The sequence below is a fragment of the Embiotoca jacksoni genome, unplaced genomic scaffold (genome assembly GCF_022577435.1).
Source record: "Embiotoca jacksoni isolate LCO1_2020_lvr unplaced genomic scaffold, fEmbJac1.0.p SCAF_10, whole genome shotgun sequence".
Taxonomy (NCBI): domain Eukaryota; kingdom Metazoa; phylum Chordata; class Actinopteri; family Embiotocidae; genus Embiotoca; species Embiotoca jacksoni.
Genome location: NW_027185230.1, coordinates 17,345,157 through 17,366,433, shown reverse-complemented (window position 1 = coordinate 17,366,433; position 21,277 = coordinate 17,345,157). Strand labels below are relative to the sequence as shown.

Genomic DNA, 21,277 nt, shown 5'->3' with positions numbered 1-21,277 from the left:
ACATTTAAAATCTTGTGGATGTAAAAAAAAAAGAAGAAGAACAGATTGAGGGTTGGCCGGTGTTTATTCTTTTGTTGTTTTGTGGTAATAAAGTTCTAAAAGCATCAAGTTTGCTGTTTTAAATGTTAAGCAGTCATTTAATAAGGGTTTCAATCATTCTGTCTGCAGTTAGGCTGGTTTTTGAAGGATAACAGAGTGTTTTTTTTGCAGCACTTTCCTAGAAATAGATAGCCTTTAGTTGAAGGGAGTTTTTACTAAGTGGCATTTCAAAACTTACTCTCCTATAGGTGTTCTAAATTACTAAATGACCCGTCAAAGTAATCCAACCATTTTTTTTTACAAATCATAAACATTTTATGAAAGGAGATCTTTTTCTTTTTTTTTAAACGGTGTGTACCCATATGATCAAAAACGGTCACATTAAGAGTGAATTAATTCCCAGATTAATTTGCTGTGAGCCAATTCCAGCGCTGCCTTTTAATTCACACTGCAATAACTTGACGTGGTCCAGCTGTGCAGCTGCAGTTAACACGTGGGAGCAGTGGAAAGCCCAGCAGTGTCATCTTACTACTGCTAATTGGTAAGTTTGGCCGCAGATGTCTTCAGCAGACTGATGATTTTAAAGAGCCTGCTGCTACCTACACGCTGTGGACAACCCACGTACAGAAAGAGCTACGTAATCTTCGTGTGTGTGTGTGTGTGTGTGTGTGTGTGTGTGTGTGTGTGTGTGTGTAAGAGAGAGAGAGAGAGAGAGAGTGTGTGTGTGTGTGTGTGTGTGTGTGTGTGTGTGTGTGTGTGTGTGTGTGTGTGTGTGTGTGTTACAGACAGGCAGCGGAGCATCTCTTCTCTCGCATCAGCATCACGGGGTTTAATCGCACGCGCTCTCCATCGCCGTGGCTGCAGGAGGCGTCTGTCAAACCTGTGGAGCGTCTGTCTGTCTGTCTGTCTGTCCCCTCTCTGTCTTTGTCCGTCGGTCCGTTTGGGAAGACACACTTACACTCACGTCGGCTTTAGAGTAGCTGCTGGTTGAAGTTTGGAGACAATAAACCGGTTTTACTGCTCCTCGGAGGAATCTCCGCTGTCATCCCGGAAGACTCATCACGTTCACGCCTCAAAGGAAGTTGAAGCAAACAGGTGCGTAAATTACAGCTCTTTTATTTCTTGTCTTTAACCTACAAATTTAAATTAAAAAAAAAAAATCATTTTAGAATATTGGCATCTTTACAATGTTGTCTTACTGCCACATTTCACTCCGATAGATCCGTTTTATCTCCGTTTGTTTCATTTAAAATAGCCTAATAGTAAATCCATTGGTGGTTTCTGAGCCGGACCGTAACCGATTCCTACAGGTGGGATTTTCAGCAGAGCTGCTCGCATCAGCAGCAGCAGCCGACGACAATATGTTGGCTTGTCAGAGAGAAAAGCAGGGCGGTGGCATGGTTCCGGGGGTTTTCATTTACCGAGTGCTTCACCATTCGTCCCCCGTGTGCCTTCTCATCGCGCCTGTTTTGATTCCCTCACAGCTGTGTGTGCGCGCAATTTGGGAGCCAATCGAGCAGCCATGGACGCGTTCATGAAGGGTTTCTCTAGAGCCAAGGATGGGGTCGTGGCAGCGGCGGAGAAAACCAAGCAGGGAGTGACTGGAGCGGCCGAGATGACGAAAGATGGGGTTATATTTGTCGGTGGGTTCTGGGAATGCGTTTCATTGATGACCATAATGGACAGAGGCTTTATTTTTTTTTTTTTATGATCTTATCATTATTATTATTATTATTATTGGAAATTCTGATCACAGTGGGACTAATTGAGCTTCACCTGTATTTTGTTCCAGGTACTAAAACAAAGGATGGCGTCACAACAGGTTAGTACAAGTCTTCATGCATCTGTTTCATTCCCCTTTCCTTCTTAAAAAAAAAAAAAAATCTATATTGTATGACTTTACACGTTTTGTGAATCCAGACTGACTTGTTAACATCTGAGGAAGTTTTTTTTTTTTTACTCAGTACATCTTTGACACAAAAGCAAACAGGGGTAATTTAACTGAATCCTCAGGTGGTCAGTGAGAGATGTACTGAAACTCTGCAGGTGAGTTAAGTGTCATATTTCACCACCAATAACTCAACACAACCCGCCTAACACCTGCCCTCCCCCCCCCCCTCCCCCCCCCACGGGCTGAGCCTGGCCTTTTCTCATACATAACAAGCAAAGAAGCCGAGGGAGGCCACCTGTTAAGAGGCGTCCAGGGAAACAGCTGTATTGTTGTATATGTTGGCTTCAAGTAAAGCATGTGAGCGTTTTGAAAGCTGGGATTATTATGATTTTTGCGGTTTGTTTCTCTCAGTGGAACCAAGCGATCTACATGAGGTGATCTGATATCCGCTTTCAAGAGGTCCACGTAGGCAAAGATGGTGGCCAAGGAGTAGCTGAGTGTTGATTCATTATCATTTGTTTTGTTTAGGCCTGAAATAACTAACATTGTCAAGAAAGGCAAAACAAAACAAAAATAGTAATAATAATTAACATTATTTCATGTAGTGGATATAATGTCCTCAAATAACTTCTCATTGAACCTTTGTTGGGGGTTTGATTTGGGAGTTGCTGGTCTACAGAGCACTCAAACAAGACTTCAAAACACAATTGGCTCCATTTAACCGAAACGTCACTGAAATGAAAAACCTAACACTCCACAACAGTTACAGAAAACGATAAATGTAAAACCAGATACGGAAAATTACACAACAATGACTTGCTTCAACGGTCGAAGGCGGGGTGAAACCTAAGGAAGTCTGCAGAAGGGTTTGGAATGGAAATGCCTCGAGGCTGTCATGAAGGTGTGTCAGTTATCAAATGACTCCACAGTTGATGATCCTGTTTGAAATAATTGTGTTGGCCAGATCACAAGGGTTAGCACCCTACATAATGAAAGTGCTATTTACAGGGTTATATAGTCCAGATCATTTATAAGCACTCCTACTTTTGGGGGTTTTGCAGCAACAGAAATGGGCATAAATGTATTAGATGCATTACTTACTTGTGATGATCCTCGTGTTTGAGTTTATGTGATCGCCTTCGTGCAAAACTGGGGAAACCTCATTTCTTGTGCATGTTTATATTTCAAATAGAAGGAACTTTTTTTTTTTTTTTGTGCTTTTCGATACCTTATAAGTGTTCCTTCATGTAAAAATTAAAACTCTGACGGAAGGTGAGAGTGGAAGTCTGTAATCAACCCAAATAGAGCTTTTTCACGGCAGACATTTTATCTTGCCGTTGTAGGTTGAGAGTAAGTGGTAATAGTACTTTCTATTTCCTGTCTGGAAATATCACTGACAACTGAAGACTAGTCAGTAAGTGCCACCACTCAGATCACTGTGGCAGCTTTGTTATCCAGTATTGTGGGAGCTGTGTCACCTTGATGTCTTTTTCTATATGCTAATCCTCAAAGGTATTGAGGCTCTATAGAGATACACCCTCCTCAAAATGCCCCCCCCCTCCCCTCTTCTCCTTCCTCCATCCTTACAGTTGCAGGTAGAACTGTGTCTGGAGTGTCTCAGGTGGGTGGAGCGATGGTTACCGGGGTTACCGCTGTGGCCCACAAAACTGTGGAGGGCGCAGGCAATATCGCCGCTGCCACCGGATTGGTCAAAAAGGACCCAGCCAAACAAGTAAGAAAGATACTCACATTTTTTTTTTTTTCTTCTAAGAAATCAGTAGACAAACTGATGCAACAAGTCCTCCAACCCAATACGACCACAGAGGTTGTTTGTTTCTACCCTGAAATCTGATCCACAGGTGTGCTTCCTAAATTAGTGCCTGTGGTTTCGACACAAAAACAACTCGTTAGTGTTAGTTTCACGAATAAAAACACATTCAGAAACGGTAGTTTGCAGCAAAGCACATCCTTCTCCTCCATTTCATGTGGCTGCAAGCTATAACTCTTCACGGTTTCAAAATGGCCCCCTGACCTTGAATCATTTTTCATCACTTCTCATATCTGCTGCGTGTCTTTTCTTTTCTGAAATGAAAGCTGTTACATATTGTTAGCTTTCCAGTATTGTTCATCAGTCAGTCTGGCCTTCGTTTGTCAAAGGGGGAGGAGGACGAGGCGAAGGCAGTTTACCGTAGCAAACCATTTACTGCTGAGACACAAGTCAAATATGAAAAATGATTCTCCTTTCGCCTTTTCCGCGGGTTCTCTGATCCTATATTTTGCTGGTATCTTTCTATATCGTTCTCTCTTTCACTTTAGCTTTGGATTTTAATAGCTACTTATGTACAATCTGGCCCACAGGTAATATTTACAACCCCGAGGTCGTGTTTTTGGTGTTTTGATGAGTTTATAAATTTAACGTGCTCATTTATGTGCAGATTTTTAACAAAGCAATTTTAAAAAATTTGGAATTGGGAAAAGCTTGGCTCATTTGCTTGACTGTTTGTCTTTCCAGGGTTCTCATAATAATCAGGATGAACTTTAAAGACCACTAGTAGTGCTGCAAAGTGAACACTATAGGTGGTCACAGCTGTCACAAGACGCACTTGTGTCAATCACTTCAAGCTCTTCTGCCTTTGATAATTGGTGCCTGCACTGCACAAAAATAGCAACGCGCCAAAAATAAAGTAAACACAGTCAGAAACAATACAAGTACGGAAAAGTTACTCATGAAAGTTATGAATTCATTTCAAAATTATTAATGGGAAGGAAATGCTGCATATGAGGTGCGATTTAAAAGTTGGGTCAGCACCTGATTCACACCTTTTTGTGACCAGTGGTATGGACGCGTTTTCGGTTTCACCGTGGACCTGAAACTGGAGCAGATAGAGCGCATCCAATTTAGTGTCAAGTTTTTGGTGGAACAGAAAGAAGTTGGTGGTGGGGAGTCACGAATGTGTTCTTTGACATTTGAGCGTCATGTTGTGATGTCGGAGAACCCAAAGTGCCGTCACGTCACAGTTCGGGTCTTTTGTGCTGAATGTTTTTTTCCTCAGTCTGACCCCGGGGGACAAATTCACAACTCCGCTGATGCCAAAGAAAACCAAGCTTCTTTGGACTCGGACGGCGAGGTGTCCCTCGAGTTTGACACCAAAAAATTCGATGTGCACTCCGTGCTCAAGTCGATATTAAAATCACAAATGCACACTTACCAATGGTCACAAAAACGTGCGTAACACAGGTGCTGATGTTGATCAAGACGTCACTCAAGAGCGTTGTAGCTTCCCTCCGCTCCGTGCTCATCACTGTGCTGCACTTCCTGCACATCAGGAACCATCTCTGGACTTTTCGAGCGCTCCTCGTATTTAACTGTGTTCGACATCGAGGACACACGCAGCATGTTTAGCTGAAAAACACTGAACGTGACAAAAATACCATGCAGAGCACCAACGTTTTTACACTTTTTACTTTCCACCAGCTCCAATTAGAGATGAAATTCTTAAGCAGGTGAACTTCAGAGGAGCAGATGGACTTTATGCTCTGCTTTACACAGAAAAACACTCTGTCCTTCATTTGTTGTCAAATCCAAGCAGTCACACTTCCTCGTGCTATTCTATCTCTGGATTAATAAAGGTGTTAATATCGGATGTAGTTCTGAGGGGATGGCTGCATTTGCTTGTAATTACCCTCCTCTCTCTCAGCACTGCTGTTGAGTTGCAGGAAATAATAAGCTGATGAAGTATTTCCCAGGGCAGTACAAACACTTAGTCGAAGGTTTGTTGTGATGCTCGATCTCCCGTCCCTTAATTAGTGATGCAACACAGGGGAATCCATAGCAACAATTTATCATGCACACGTTTCTTTAACTTTAATAGGCTGTAATTAGTAGATAAGTAATGCACAAAACGATGAAATACCAACAAAATGATCAAGTTATTTTGCCAGCAGTGGGAACACCTGACACAGCAGTTCCTTCAGCACTTTGTTGCTTGCAAAAAAAACAAAACAACAACAGGTATTTGAATCGGTTATCAAATCATGGTAAAGCATCCAATCAAATCCTTTCCTCTTTCGAAGCCGTTGTCCTGGTGAGGCAGAGAGATAGGTGACTCTGGTTTTCACCCTGAAGGATAAAATGATCAATATGATCAGTGTCATTATGAGGACTCCTGACGAGCCAAACTGGCAGGCAGAGGAGACAAACAGATGGACGGCAGACTTGAGTGGAGTGATTGATGAAGAGCGAGTGGACTGACGGACAAGAATAACAGCACAGACTTCAAATATATACATAAATATCCCAGAGAGAGAGATTGACATGCAGACGGCAGTAGATTGTCCTCATTTAACTGTCGTTCCCAGGTGGCGCCGCCATTTAACATCATTAATATTGATTTTATTTAAAAATTGATGGCAGGTTGAGAGTTCATCAGCGATTCTCTCCGATGTCTGACACACACACACACACACACACACACACACACACACACACACACACACACACACACACACAAGCACACACAAGCACACACAAGCACACACAAGCACACACATGCACACACAGATCAGCAAACAGATGACGGTGGGATCCTGAGTCCTGATCAATCTCCTCATCTGGTTGCTTCACTAATTCATCCGCTGCCGATGACTCATATCATGACACAGAGATGCCGGGAAGGTGGAAGACAGGGGAAATGACAATGAGACGGAGGCGCAGGCGGCGTGTCGTAGGTAAAAGTGGACGAAAGCAGAGGAGGAGGATGAAAGATAGAAAAGGCTCTCAATCAACACGTGTTACAGCTCAGATCTTTTTAGATAGATGTAATAAAAGATGTCAGCAGGAGGAGATTTCTATGTGAAAATTGCCCTTTAAAAACAGTCTCTGTAGGCGAGGCAGCGCTTTGATCTTGCTTTTTACTTTTTTACAAACTTTGATCTGATCACAGACAGTTTTACGGGCGTAGTCCAAGTGTGTGTGCGCGCTTCACCCGAGCACGCACATCTCTGTGGCTCTGCTACGTGAACAGATGGAGGCTTGATGGGTGGTGTTAAATGCAACAGCAGGAGGAGACGGTGCAATAACTAATTTAAGGTTATGTGAGCCGTCGGCTGGCGCTTCACATGCGCACGCACGCACGCACGCACACACGCACACACACACACACACACACACACTGCACTGTGACCACTCCCCATTAGGGAAGGTCAGTTCAATGACACAGTGTAATCAAGGCATCCTTTCATCTAGACAGGAGAGACATCACCCTCATCCTTCATTAGCACTCACCTCGTCCCCGTTTTAGCATCCCACTCACTCTGGATGACCACCGATCGTAACGAGTGTTATGAAATGAGCTCAAGTGCCTTTTTTAATGTATGCAGGGACAGAAGCAAGAGTGGGGTCAAGTGTCTGTGTTGTTTAAATTCAAACAAACGAGCGACCATCATGACTTTTCGTAAAAGGCAGTAACAGACAGACGTGCCTGCACCAACCGGTCCTCCAAATTAAAGAAGCCAGTCGTCATCTACCGCCCTTCAAAAGAGCTCATAGAAGTGTGTCAGTAAGATGACGTCGTTGTGCTGTCGTCACGCGTGTAATCTTGAACACGCTTCAAATCGCAGCTGCAAAAATAAAGCCATTTTCCGGTCGTACAAAGCTGGCTGTGGTTGAGGTTTGGTTAAGTTTGGTGCAAACAGGAGTTGGTTATTGTTGTTAAAAGTTGCACAAATGCAGGGACAACAGATGGAGCAGGACGTTCAAAGTAAAGAAAAAGGTTTTATTCACTAAACGGGAGCTCTGATGCATCAGAAAGCAAAACTGGTCTGAAAACGTGTTTAATTTTTGTCTTATTCCAGGGTGACGACGCCTCAGCGGTGCAGGACATGGCCGAGTCTCCGGTTGACGCCGACCCTGCTGATGCTACAGAGGTAAGACCAAACACACACCTCCCGCTGGGATACTTCTCCGCTAGCTACGAGCTAAGAGTTGTTTTATATGACGGTGAGTTATCTCGTCACTCGAATCCCATTTGATTGGATAGGAAGAGAAAATCGAGGTAATTTGGTATAAAATGACTCAAAAATAGCATTATCTTTTTTTTTTTTTTTAACAAAAATGAACTATTAACACGGGGACAGGACTTCCAGGTATGTATGGAGGTATTTTTCACGTCACTTTTCTCTCTTCCTCTCTCAGGACGACACCGACGACTAAACTCCTCGAGAGCTTCTCAGTCAAAGATCAACGACCGAAACATTCCATGTCGCTCTGCCAAGTCCCGTCGTGCCTCGTTTTGGTCCTTCATGGAGTCTGTGCTCAGCGTCTGTGTGTGTGTGTGTGTGTGTGTGTGTGTGTGTGTGTGTGTGTGTGTGTGTGTGTGTGTGTGTGTTGTTACATATGTCTGTACAGTACATGTGTAAATGTTGTAAAGATTGAGAGGAGATGGTGATGATGTTGTGTGTGTGTGTGTGTGTGTGTGTGTGTGTGTGTGTGTGTGTGTGTGTGTGCGCGTGTGTGTGCCTTTTGCACATCAGTCCTGAAACGGGACCTCAGGTGTGTGTCGTCTGTGACCAGCTGTCATTTTCAGTGACTCCCTCCCACTGAGAAGGTCACCTGCTCGCTGTGCGTGTGTGTGTGTGTGTGTGTGTGTGTGTGTGTGTGTGTGTGTGTGTGTGTATATATGTTTCCTGTCTAGTCTGTGGCTATGTCAACAACTCAAACATGGAAATATACCACAATCCACAAACACCTAAGTGTCTCTATATAAATGAAGAGTTGACAGTGATGTTTGAAATGGAAACATAATGATAGTCTCTATTTTTGTCTGTATAATGTCACTGGTTTTTGCGGTGGATTATGAAGTGCTGAGCTATTTGTGCATTCATATTGTATTTTTTAAGTTATCACTGTTATAATAGATAAATATGATAATGAATGGACTTTTCAAAGCATGTAAACTACTATTCAGCGCTGTGTCATGAATTTACTGGGATTTAAATGTTGAATAAAAATATGTAAAGTGTGGGATCAGTCGTGTTTTTAGAAACCGTAAGAGAAACAGAATTACCTCCTCCGCCAATCGATAAAGTTAGTTTCCATCCACATCTGTGCACACACTCATCACGTGTTCACATGATTGGCTCATGAAACTGATTGACAGTAGAAACTGTCAAATATGGATATTGATGCACAGAAATTCTGAAATGTGGATACGTCACACGCATCTTTAATCCTGACATCACAGAGGATCTATACAACGGTCATGATGTCACACAGCGTTATGGTGCCGCAGTAAAGTTGACCTTTGACCTTTTGGACATAAAATGTTACCCTATTCCACATTTGTGCGAGATGTTGTCATAATTAGTGCATGTTATGGCCACAAACGTGTCCGGCGAGGTCACAGTGACCTTTGACGGGACGGACGGAGACACAATGGGTCCCTATGATGAGTAATGGTGTGGTTATTAATTTAATAATATAACAAACCCAACAAAATACAGAAACTTATTTTCTCGTCAAATAATAATAAAAAAACAACCACATGCCTCTCAATCATCGACTGCACCAATTATCAAATTAGGTGTTGATGAATTTTTAGTTGATCAACTAATTGATTAATCAAATTATTCCTGCAGCTTTAGTCATCTTCACCCTCTAATTATTATAACATGCACCAATAACCGGCTGCTGTTTTTGGGGATTTCGGTATCTTTAAAAGATTTTTAGCAAAATAGGGTTTTATTGTCAGACGGTGTCATTTTGCTACATTTTAATCATAAAATAATCTGTATTTGGCCACGTGGTTTAAGAGGAGTGATAATCTTGCCTGTAGCCATGCAGCAAAACTCAAAAATAACAATAAAACATATTGTCCTTGACGACATGCTGCATCCGGCTGCAGGCGTTACAGCGTGTGAAGAAAGACGAGACAGACATGAACTTCTGAAGGTCCATCCTTGTAATCAACGGCTTCAGTATTTCCAGTTTTTTTTCCTCCGAAAAAGAATTCTGCTCAATTAATGCAAAGACCAGCGAGTCCTGCAAGTACATCACCGCCTGTACTGTGGTGCTTGTTGCTCATGACCTACAGCTGCAGCACTATATTACACCGTACTCAAGAAGATGTAGTAAAACATGAGAGATCCATGCACAAGTACACAAAAATAACTGGCTTACACGAAGTGGTGGCTGTCAGACGGAAAACAAAAGTGAGTCATTTCTATCTCTTCTTTCCGCCTGCTTTTCTTCCTAATGAACCCTGAAGTTTCATGAATCAAAAAGTTTGTTTTTTCATCCACACTTGTTATCGAACATACCTGTCATCAGTCGTTCCCTTGCAGGCCCAAAGAGGCGGGCGACTTGATGTTGTTGTTGTTCATCATGACTCCTGCTGAGGGGTCTGTGACAACAACACAAGCTTCTGCTTTATTATCCCAGCCCAGCTGCAGCTTTAGTTTTATGTGTAGTGATATTTCAATAGTGGTCTGCAACCTACCTAAATAATAAAACCCATCCTGTGATTCAAAGATTATGAGATGCAGGATTTTTTTTTTTTTTTTTTTTAGCTGGGACAGTCACGGTGCTCATGGGAAATCAGAAAATTCTAAAAGAAATAAGTAGAACTCTGAAAATAGGCTTAGAAACACTGTGCATGACATCCAGAGTCTGGTAAAGCACATAGTGCTCTAATACAGGTGAAAGTGCATAAAAAGTGGCGTTGCACAAGAGCCTGAAAACCCTGTTGTATTAAATAGCTGTTTAACATGGTAAACATGGTTAAACATGGTTTAACATGGTAAACACGCAGACGTGATGTTATAATGAGACTCTTGGGAGCTTTTGAAGCCGTTATACCAGCAAAGGTCGTCAGCCTTTCACTGTCGGGAGCCTTCATCACTCTCTACTGTTGCTGTTTTCAGGAGATCCTTTATGCACATTGAAAACAACAGGGTTAGATGAACCTTGACCTTACTTTACTGTCTAAATATGTGCAACATTGACCGGACATACGACACCATAAAGATGAGGTTATTTATTTTTCCTGTATTTTATCACATCATGAAAGAAAGAAAAGAAAATATTCGCTGCTTTGTTGACTGACACTTCCAACAACAGTATCCCATCGTCACATCAAACACCTACATTGTAATATTTGACAACTTGGTGTGCAATCATGACAGCAAATTGTCAAACAGTTTAAAATGTGTCCAGCAAGGAGGTTGAGTGATAAAAAAAAAATAATTGTACAAATTCCACAATTTTCCACCTCGTAGACGTTATCCACAGCTCAACATGAGAAGTCCACTTGAAAAGGAAGAGATGATGAAGAGGACCGGTGGTTTCACTTCCTCTTCCTCCTCTTCAGGGCTTTCCACTCTCCCTCCTGAGTGGCCAAGCTGCCGAAGAGCTCTTTCACTTTCCTCTTTCTCTCGGCATCCCTGAAACACACGATGTGTATAAGTTACAGTCTTTTACGAATAGAAGTAGAAAAACGTTTTGGTTCCCCTCTTTTAGGTTTCATCCGTACCTGCTCATGACCTCGTTGAGCTTCTCTCTGGCCAGGAAGCGCGAGTCCTTCCTGATCTCCCTCAGAGCGCCCTTAAACTCCTTCTTGTACTTGTGCTTCAATCGCTCCTTCTCTCTCTCCTCTCTGGTGCAGCCACGCTTCTTCCCATAGTCCAACCTGGTCAATAAAAAAAAATAATAAAGAGGCAAACGAGATATTAAAAACACAAGCAAATACACATGTTTACCATCAACTTATTAAATAACGCAAGACTGATTAGGTCTGAATGAACAAGTCCTGGTTGTGCTTACACTTCAACAATCTTTGGTGTGAATAGCTTCAGTGGAATCGGCTTCTTCTTCTCAAAAACTATCCGACTGTGTGTCACAGGAGCGCTGCTGATGGTCTCCAGGATCTCGCTGCGAAGCTCCTGCAACACAAACAACAAACAACAGACAACATGATGCCACGAAAGAGGAAGATACAAAGACAGAGAAAGCCAGAGACGCAGCTCGCTGTGTGAAACCGATCCGCCACTCACCTGCAGAGGCTCCGCAAGTGTTTGGGTGGAAAGATGTTTGGAAAGAAGCGTCCTGATTGGCTGGAAGATGTGCGTGAAGGAGGTGAGTTCTTTGTAGAGCTGGCAGCATCTCTTCACCAGGTCGAGGCAGGTGGACAAACAATTCAACCTGTGAAGAGAGAAGACTTCAGCTTTTAGGATTTACTGTTTGTCACATGGTAATGAGCCTCGCGACCTCTGACCTCTCAGTTTTCAGCAGATGAGACTTCACATGCACCAAAGGACAGATTACCATCTCGATCCTCTCCACATGCCGCATGTAACTTCTGTCTGTCCGCTGATGCAGGACCGTATGATGGAGTATTAGTGCCACAATATAGGAGGGTTATGTAAAATAAGTTTTTTTTTTTATTTTGAGAATAAGGTGGAAATGTCAAAAAGTTTTGCACACAGGTGTAAAACCATCAATTGACTGAAAGCTTCGACCTGCCTGAGGAGCTTAATTAAAGGTCAGCGGACCAACAAATTCATTAAGATTCATCTTCTGGGGACCACGAAAGTCTTAAAATTGAATTTCAATCCAGTGCAACAACGCAGTTTGCAGCAGTGGCGTTTTTTTTTTTTTTTTTTTTTTTTTTACATCTCACGCATCCATCTTGTAGAATTAGTCACATGTAGGGCAGAGAAGGCACACAACACTACGAGACAGAAAACTACTACGGACTCGACTCTATCTGCATCTACAGCAACTGTCCTTCATTATTACTGCACGTCCTCATCTTCACACATTTGGAGCCCCTTTAGCCTCCGTGCGGTGGACCCTCACTCGGCCCCGCCTGCTTCATCACCCTGCTGGTAATTACCACGGCGACTACACTCCTCACACACAGCTGCTGCTACTAATGTGCTGGCGTCACTGGACGGCCTGCAGGAAGGCAGAAATTAGAATATGACTCGGCACCCGTGTGTCAGGAGCCGGACTCACGATAGCAGGCATTTAAAGATGATTGCATTTCGGGTAAATCAAGAGTTAATATGAAATAAAATGCTGAAAAACAAGCGCTGCTTTCTGGTGAGTACACTGGATATATTGGTGTATTTTATTTTCTTAAATTATTACAGGTAAATAATGACTTTTTATATGTCTATAATAAAATTGGGGGAATAAGTTCATTCGTTGTGACTCACAGGTTTATTTTCCATTTTTAAACAAAGACAGTAATTGGAATTTGATGAATTCTTTCTAACATATCTGCATTTGAGTGTTTGGTTACGAGTATTAATTTTAGTTGAGTACAAATCAAATTAAAAAAAAGTATTTTCCTCACTAACTGTGCACCATCGCGGTCCGCTGAAGCCCGTTCGCGAGCTTCGCTTTGTGCCCACACACCAGCTGCTGTGTGAAAACACGCTGGCGACTCATCAGAATCACACGAGTGGAGGCTTCAGCTCCGAGCCGCTCAGCGAGTGCAGGTAAACACAGTATGATGGCCTGTCAGAGGCTTTCATATCCGTACAGCGGGCTCCACAATAACAATGTAAGTCGTACTGTACATTTCTGTAATATGCTCCAAAGCAGCTGGTTACAGGAGAGATCTGTTTGAGTGCATGTTTTTTTTTTGTTTTTTTTTTGTCTTCGTAGAAAAAATAATATATGAGGTTGTCTTTTTTTTTTTTTCTTTCTTATAAAATGTAACCAGTCTCATTTCATCTCTCGTGGTCGTACTCTGGTCAGAACTGAACACGAGAAGCTGCGTGAAGGAGAAGACGAGAGATTTTCTCACACTTCGGCTCCCTCTCCGTCCTCCAACTGTGCCGCACAACAACAGCGTCTTATATAACTTGTATAAAAAGTCAAATAATAGTAAATAATTCTGTGGTATTGAAGTTTAAACCAGCTTCTTTGCATTCAGTTCAGGTGTGCTCCCCCCCTCCCCCTCCTACCTGTGGTCGTCTCTGTCAAGGTCACTCTCCAGTTCCAGATGTTGGGTCGCGGACAGTGGCAGGCTTTTCTTGCTCCAGCTGCTGTGGGACTCGGAGGCCGACAACACCAGCAGATCACTGTGCTTCCCCGACCGCCTGAACGGCGGCACCACGGCGTAACCTGCGGCGCAAAGTCAAGGTGAGTCGGTTCTGTTTCACACCGCATCAGTGCTGAAACCGAAACACGCACAAGGGACTTGTGGAGAATCATTTTAAAGAAGGAGAGTGACGCTACCTAAAGAGGTTTTGTCCTGCACCGCCAGGTGCAGCGTTCCCGCCAGGAAGTTGATGAGTTCGGGCAGGAAGCGCTTTGAAAAGGAGACGTACTCCACCGCCAGACAGCAGAGCACTAACCCCGAGGTTAGGTCCTGTAATGATCTCACTGGACACTAGAAATGTACAAAACACAGACACACAGATATAAACATAATATTATGGAGGCATTTGTACTAAAAAGCTGAACATCCATTCTTCTATTTACTGACACTGAGGCAAAATCTGAATAACTTCAACTGGCCCTTCATAAATAAAATAAATAAATAAATAATCAGAATAAAGAATACGGGAAAAAAATGTAAAAAGATGGTGAAGCGCCTCCAGAAGCCAACAGTGGTAGTAGGACGGCAGAAACAAAGGTCATAACAGAACAACAACTGCTCTGATCAACACCAACATAAAGGAAAACATGGAAGGCGGTTTGCACCTTGGTGAGAGCCTGGCTGATGTAAAGCAGCGCTGGAGTTGTGACTCGGTGTCTGAAGTCGGAGGTAGGAAACAGCAGCGCCGTCACCTTCAGGTAGATGAGCTAAAAACACAACAATTATTTACATGAAGAAGAACACGTGGGGCGATGAGAGGCGACATCCCATTGAAATCCCATTTAATGTCTCCTGCAGTTCTATAGTTTCAGTTTGACTTAAAATCATGTCGGACGGACCAGATGAGGATGATGAAATATATAATTTAGTATCATGAAGCCCGCTGACTGAATCAAGTGACATTTAAAACCTCTAAAGATCTCTTGATGTTTGAACATGTTTGCTTACCATGTCTAGCGTGGGGAAAGCAGCATGACCTTTGACCTCAACCACTTCCTCCATGCTATGAGCAGCATCTCCGAGGACACCCTGCATGGCCTTACAGGCCGCTTCTGGAAACATCTGGCACAGAGCGTGCAACTCACTACAGAGAGGGAGAGGGATGATGGAGCACAGATGAAGAAGAGCATTTAGTTTCCAGGATTAAATGTTTGAATTCTTACGTAAACTTGAGAAAGAAAAGCACTTGTGTACTCACGGTATGAGCTTATCGATGGCGGTGAGTTCAGGTGGACTCCTGGTGGCCACTTCGCCGACGTACTCCAACAGGAAGCCAAACAGTTTCTGAGACAAACGGAGATGACAGTGACACACCGAGAAGAAGCCACCACACTAATCTAGAGAAATGTGTCCTCTGTGTTGTACCTGCAGTTTGAGCTTATTGCCCACAGCCAAACTGGGGTGGTTGCTCTTCTGAGTTCTGGCCACAATGAGGCGCTGGTTGTCGGGGGTGTGACCCTGGAGCAGATGTTTGAGGTCGCTGTAGCTCTCGGGGGCTACAGGAGGAAGAAAAACAGATTCAAAAAACACAATCAGTGCTTTTCTCATCTTAAAAAACCTCCAACGTTTCTAGTTTATGTAAAAATAATAAATCACAGCATCCTGCTTCTTTAAAATTGATTTAATCACACGTGTAGTTACCAGTGAATGTGTATGGCAGCTCTGCTTTGGCTGCCTCCTGCTGGGCCTTCAGCTCCTCTTTGGTGAGACTCTTCTTCGGTTCGGCATCGGTCTCTTCTTCCTCCCGTTTTGTCTCCTCACTCTCGCTTTCTTGCTCAGAGTCCAAGTCCGAGTGGCCATCTTCTTCTTCTTCCTCCTCCTCTTCTTCTTCACTGTTCCCCTCCTCCTCCTCCTCCTCTTCCTCCTCTTCATTATCTTCATCTCCTTCTTCCTCCTCTGCATCTGATTCCTCTTCCTCATCACTCCCTCCCTCCTCTTCATCCTTATCTTCCTCCAACTCCTCCTCAATGTTCCATTTTCCATCCTATACGTAGGAAGACAACACATTAACATTAAAAAAACAAAAACATTGGCATATGATTGTCTATTCTTCCAATGATATGCCAATGCTGTAGCTTGAAATTAAAAATAAACTGTTCTTCAGCTCCGCGTCGTCTCCTACCTGATAGGAAAGCGTCTTCTTGTCGAGTTTATCCAGGATGAAGCCGTCGTTGAGGTCATCGGCCGACATGTAGACCTGACTCCGTGTGCTGTCCCCGACTTCTTCTCCCATCATCCTCCTCAGCCGGTCAGCCTGGAGAACGCACAGAGAAAAGAAATCTATCACACGCAGCATTAAAACATCTGATTAAAAATCAAGGTCAGTGACAATTACAGCAAAAAACTGAGTTTGTTTATGCACTAGTCAATTTTTACATTTTGTTTTTTCAGTTTACTTATCTTGCATAACATGTCTTTCAGATGAGTGGAAATAAATATCCATAAAATAAACATTTAGGTGGATATTTTAATACATTTTGTGTTTTTATGTCTGTAGATTTCTCCTAAATTCTTTAAAATGAGCAAATCTAAAATGTTTTTTAAATTAGGCTGCGAATGAAATATGAACAAACCTGCCTGGTGTGTGTGTGTGTGTGTGTGTGTGTGTGTGTGTGTGTGTGTGTGTGTGTGTGTGTGTGTGTGACTGAAAAATTCATTCAGAGAAAATCCAAATCCAAAATAATTCTATCTCATTACAAGTAGTATAAGTTTCATTGTTAAATCTTTTATTTAACATTTTCACCCTGTTCACCTGCAGTTTCTTGCCTTAAATAAAAATGCACAACGACTTGAGGGAGGTTCCTCCACTGTTTATGTACCTCCAACTTCTGCAGCTTCTCCCGCTCCTCTCTGGCGAGCTCCTCCGGGGTTTTCAGCTTCTCCGAGGGCTGAGCTTTCATCTCAAAGCCGAGCTCTCTGACCATCATGTCATATTCTTCCAGCTGGAACGCACGAAGAAGAAGCTTGAGATCAGAGGAATATCAGAGGAGCAACAACGCTTTTGCAGTTTGATGGCTGAAACCCTACTTTGGGTTTCTCCTCCGGTATGTCGTCGCGTTCAGCTTTGGGCGTCTTTTTCACCATCAGAGCCTGAATGCTCCTCCACTCCTGATCCAGCTTCTCCGTCAGCTCCTGGGCCTCCTCCTTCTGCACCTGTCGTTCCCTCTGAGCACAAATACAAACATCAGTCAACCGCTAAAACGTCACTGCAATCAATAGTCAGTAAAAAATGTTTAATTACTAAATGAAGTACAAACAAGAGTCAACTTGGACAAACATCCTGACAAATGAGGTGCTTTCATCACCTTCTCCTGCTTGGACTTCTGGATGAGCTCTTCGATGAGCTCCTGCCTGGACTTGGCCCGCTGCCTCCCTTCCTCGTCCTGCTCCCCCCCTGATCCCTTCTTCCTGAGGAGGCCCCCTCCTCCTCCGAAGTGGGAGGCAGTCAGCTCAGCTAGGTGAGAAAGAAAAATATTGTCACTTATACCTGCCAGTTCTGTCGTCTGATAAAAACATTTAAAAAAAGAAAAATCACCAAAAAAGAAACTCACAAAAAGGATTTTGCTCTACGAGCATCATTTACTTATTCAGGAATTATTCCTTTACTTTGTTACACACACACACACACAGATTACACATTTACTGTTGTTGTTGTTGTTAAATGGATTCATGTAAAAATACTGATATTTCTCAGACCACAGTAAATTCACCTGAAGGAGCACATAACATCAGAAACAGTGACTACTCCTGCATATTTCTACGATTATAAATTTGTTTCATGTCGTTCAGGGCAAAGAGGCTCAAGGTTTCACATAAATATGTTCCCGTTACGTCCAGACTCACCCGACAGAAGACCCTTCTCCTCTGACTCATCGTCGCTGTTCCCTACGTCGTTGAATTTCTCCATTTCCGCCAGTGACTGGCCGTAATGAGTCAGTTCCTCGTCCTCGTTCAGGTTGTACAAATCCTTCTTATCGTGGGCACGCTGAAAACAACAACATGAAATAAAAGAAGCTGAGGGTTTAATGTGTACGTACATAACCCCATGTTTAGTCACAGACATAAACATCGTGATAACATTTGCCTTTATTTCCTTTTATTAGAATTATTACTTATTGTCACATCTGGATATTGAGGAGAATAAAAAAGGTACTTTATCCATAATAATCTCAAGCTGGTAAAAAAAAAAAAAAAAAAAAAAAAAAAAAGGGGCATGAGGAAGAAATATTACAAAATATGTGGTTATATCTGTCCGCTCTGATTATTTTATGCTTCTCTAAACGGCGTTTCAGGACCTGACGTCCTCTCAGGTGATCAGAAATGCATCATCACGTCGCTGACCTGTCTCTCCATCGCAAACCTCTGCAGGATTTTGTCTTCTGGCGCCATGTTGGTGTCGTACTCTCCGAATCGCCTGTCGATGAACTTGTTGGACTTGTTCTTCTGTTTGTATTCCTTCAGGAGGGTTTCTTTTCTCTGCAGATTGAAAAAAAGAAGCAGCAAGAATTGGTTCTGATTTACATCCACTCCCTCTTATCTGAACATGCACACAGAAATCTCCAACACCTACCTTTTAAAGTTTAAAGTTTTAGTTAAAGTTCCATACACACAAGCAAAACAAATTTAAAATCATAAATTAGAAGCAAACTGCAGTTCAGAAGAAGATTCAACTTTTGTCCAGCTTGTGTTTGGATCGGTTCACGGTTCCCTCTGTTCCTACAAACCTCTCGGTCACTCCTGCAGAAAATCCCTCTCGCAGCGTGACGCTGTGATCACCAGGCGTCACAGCAGAGTGTTGAATGGATGGCGAGTTGTGACCAAAGACTGCGAGATACGGCGCCACGACAGTAGATTTTTTTTATCCTTTCATTTCATCCGAATACAGAATCTTATATCATTTATTCAAGAGTCTGCCTTCTTTTTCTATATTCTGTCGTATTCCCATTTTTATGTTATTCACCCCCTACGACTTTAATTTGCAGTTCTTTGGGTGTTTGGTCTAAAAAAAAAACTAACAAAAAGGGGTTTTCTGTTTATTAAACATCCTATGGAGTTTGCAGAAACTTATAAAGACTTACATATTTATTCACAGTATTTTTAAGTGTTAAAACAAGCTCCTTCATCTGTTAAGAGGTTAAAGGACCCATAAGACACTGCTGATCAACTTTTATAAAGTATAACTTGATGGCAGTGAATTTTTTAGGGAGTAATTAAAGACTTTAAACACTCCGATTAAACTGGAGATGATAATTTAGTGCAAAAAAAACAACTTGCAACACCGACGGACGTCTCGACCAATTGTCAGATTTGTTAAATCAAACAGGAAAACTCCACAGTATCAACACACAGACGGCCTTTGACGCCAGAAATAAACCGTTTTGACAAGTCAGTATTTATCTTTGTTGCATGTGTTAACTTCTGCGACAGTTAAAAGAATAAACTATTAAATGGTTGGTACTTAAATGTGCTCCTCGATATCCTTTTCAAATTGTGACACAGGGAAGACGAAGAAAACCATAATGTCAAAACCACTCAGTTTGATTAATGAAAATAATAATAATACATTATATTGGATGTGAAGAAACAGGAACACACTCTCACCTTATTGTTGGCTTTGGATCGAGAAACACCAGGCAGACCCACATCGTGTTTGCTCTTCCTCCCCAGAACCTCAAACTTCTTCCTGTTGATTTTCACCTCGAAGGGGTTGTTCTTGATCTCAGTGGAGGTTTTGGCTTTGCGGACTTTGTCTGCAAGGCTCCTCTTCTTCGGTGTCTTCCCCATCTAAAATGAATAAAGATGAATTAACATCAATCCTTCTGCATCTGTCCCAGCTCTATATATCCCGTCATATCCATAAAGTTGTGTTTCTGACTGCTCCTACAGGTTTTAACGCATGTTGGACTGTAACATAAAAAAAAAAAACACATGAAATTAAAGAGGAAACTTCGATTCTGTGACGAGCGAAAAAACAAAAGCTGAAGCAACTTTAGCTTCCTTGTAAACAAACGAATGAACATGTTGTTGTTGTTGTTTTTTTTACCTTTCAGCTGCAGTCAGGAGTTGAATTATTAAATCCAGTCGGAGCACAACATGGAAACACAAACGCTCTGGCAACTCTGAATTTAATAAATAACTTCAAATTGTTTGATATCCACGTTGCTTCACCGGCATCCCATTTTCCAGCGTGAGCAGCCCCGAGGTCAAAGTTGAAATAGTACAAGTCACTTCCGGTGCAATGGTCCCTGCAGCGCCTCTAGCGACGTAAAGTGGAAATGCGCCCTAAAAAAAACAACAAAATAAAATTCAAACTGCAAGCAGTGATATGCGGGCAAGCTGCACCGGGGAGCTCCCGCCTGCAGTTTAAAAAAAAAAAAATTCTCGATCCTTATTATTATTTAACCATGAACCAACCGTGAACCATGCGGAGATCGAAACCAGTTACTTCTCACTGTGAGGCCACTGCTCTAACCACTGCACCACTGTCATACTACAGCATGTCCTCCGAAATATGATTAACAAAAAAAAAAAAAAATCAAATATGAAAATATGTTATAAATCACACTGGGATTTTGGGGCATGAAGTTTGTGGTAGTTTGGACAGAAATCCCCCAAAAATTTAAAGACTTCTGTTAAGGTGAACTTTTTGTTTTGTATTGTTGTTGAAGTTGGTTTAGTATTATTGTGAAACCTGAGGGAACAGTGTGGCTTACCCTTAGAGGGATTCCCCTTAGGAGGTCTCACCCTCTGGGAACAGTGTGGCTTACCCTTAGAGGGATTCACCATGAACCATGAGTGTTACCTTGGCGGGGCTCAAACCCGTGTCTTCATGAGGCCGGCTGCGAAGCGGCATTATAGACTGCTGGACTATCTTCGGTGCCAGAGGACAAACTGCCAACAGTCTGTTTAACTCAACAGATAAAAGACTACTTCACCAAGGTTGCTATCAATGGTTCAGATTCCAGCTCGGCCGGTTGATGGTGATTCAACTTTTAGTGAAGTTGAAACGTTTGGAGAAATTGAAAAAAGTTTTGCATACACTACACATTACAGGAAGATATTTAATATCACTGCAGACCCCCTTTGAAAACATGTATATCTACTATCCAAAGAATGTCTGCACCAATTTTGGTCGCATTTGAATGAATATTTATGGACGGTGGAGTTTATAGGTTGCAGTGAGTCAAAGATTTGTCACAATGCTGTCTGACTCCTGGGAAGACAGTTGGTGCAGTGGTTA

At 42.5% G+C, this 21,277-nt stretch overlaps 2 protein-coding genes and 1 long non-coding RNA gene across 3 annotated transcripts; 2 read left to right on the top strand and 1 right to left on the bottom strand.

The window, feature by feature from the left end:
* The first annotated feature begins 820 nt into the window (after nt 1–820).
* On the top strand, nt 821–8,951 carry LOC138211308 (alpha-synuclein-like). Its single transcript, XM_069171084.1, has 6 exons — nt 821–1,134; nt 1,524–1,682; nt 1,832–1,861; nt 3,520–3,662; nt 7,784–7,855; nt 8,124–8,951. The coding sequence occupies exons 2-6, from the start codon at nt 1,562–1,564 to the stop codon at nt 8,139–8,141; spliced, it is 384 nt and encodes a 127-aa protein (XP_069027185.1). The 5' UTR covers nt 821–1,134; nt 1,524–1,561; the 3' UTR covers nt 8,142–8,951.
* Nucleotides 8,952–10,947: 1,996 nt separating this feature from the next.
* nop14 (NOP14 nucleolar protein homolog (yeast)) lies at nt 10,948–20,230 on the bottom strand. The gene is made up of 19 exons (XM_069170914.1): nt 20,081–20,230; nt 19,639–19,821; nt 18,379–18,513; nt 17,881–18,022; nt 17,343–17,491; nt 17,065–17,202; nt 16,857–16,979; nt 16,160–16,291; nt 15,679–16,021; nt 15,403–15,533; nt 15,236–15,321; nt 14,986–15,121; nt 14,643–14,744; nt 14,175–14,328; nt 13,901–14,060; nt 11,978–12,125; nt 11,748–11,866; nt 11,458–11,613; nt 10,948–11,368 (listed from the first exon to the last, which is right to left on the bottom strand). Exons 2-19 carry the CDS (start codon nt 19,819–19,821, stop codon nt 11,272–11,274), a joined length of 2,634 nt encoding a protein of 877 aa, XP_069027015.1. The 5' UTR covers nt 20,081–20,230; the 3' UTR covers nt 10,948–11,271.
* LOC138211301 (uncharacterized) lies at nt 17,404–19,851 on the top strand. Its single transcript, XR_011179327.1, has 3 exons — nt 17,404–17,495; nt 17,875–18,186; nt 18,330–19,851. It is a non-coding gene; the product is annotated as an uncharacterized lncRNA (long non-coding RNA).
* Nucleotides 20,231–21,277: the final 1,047 nt, after the last annotated feature.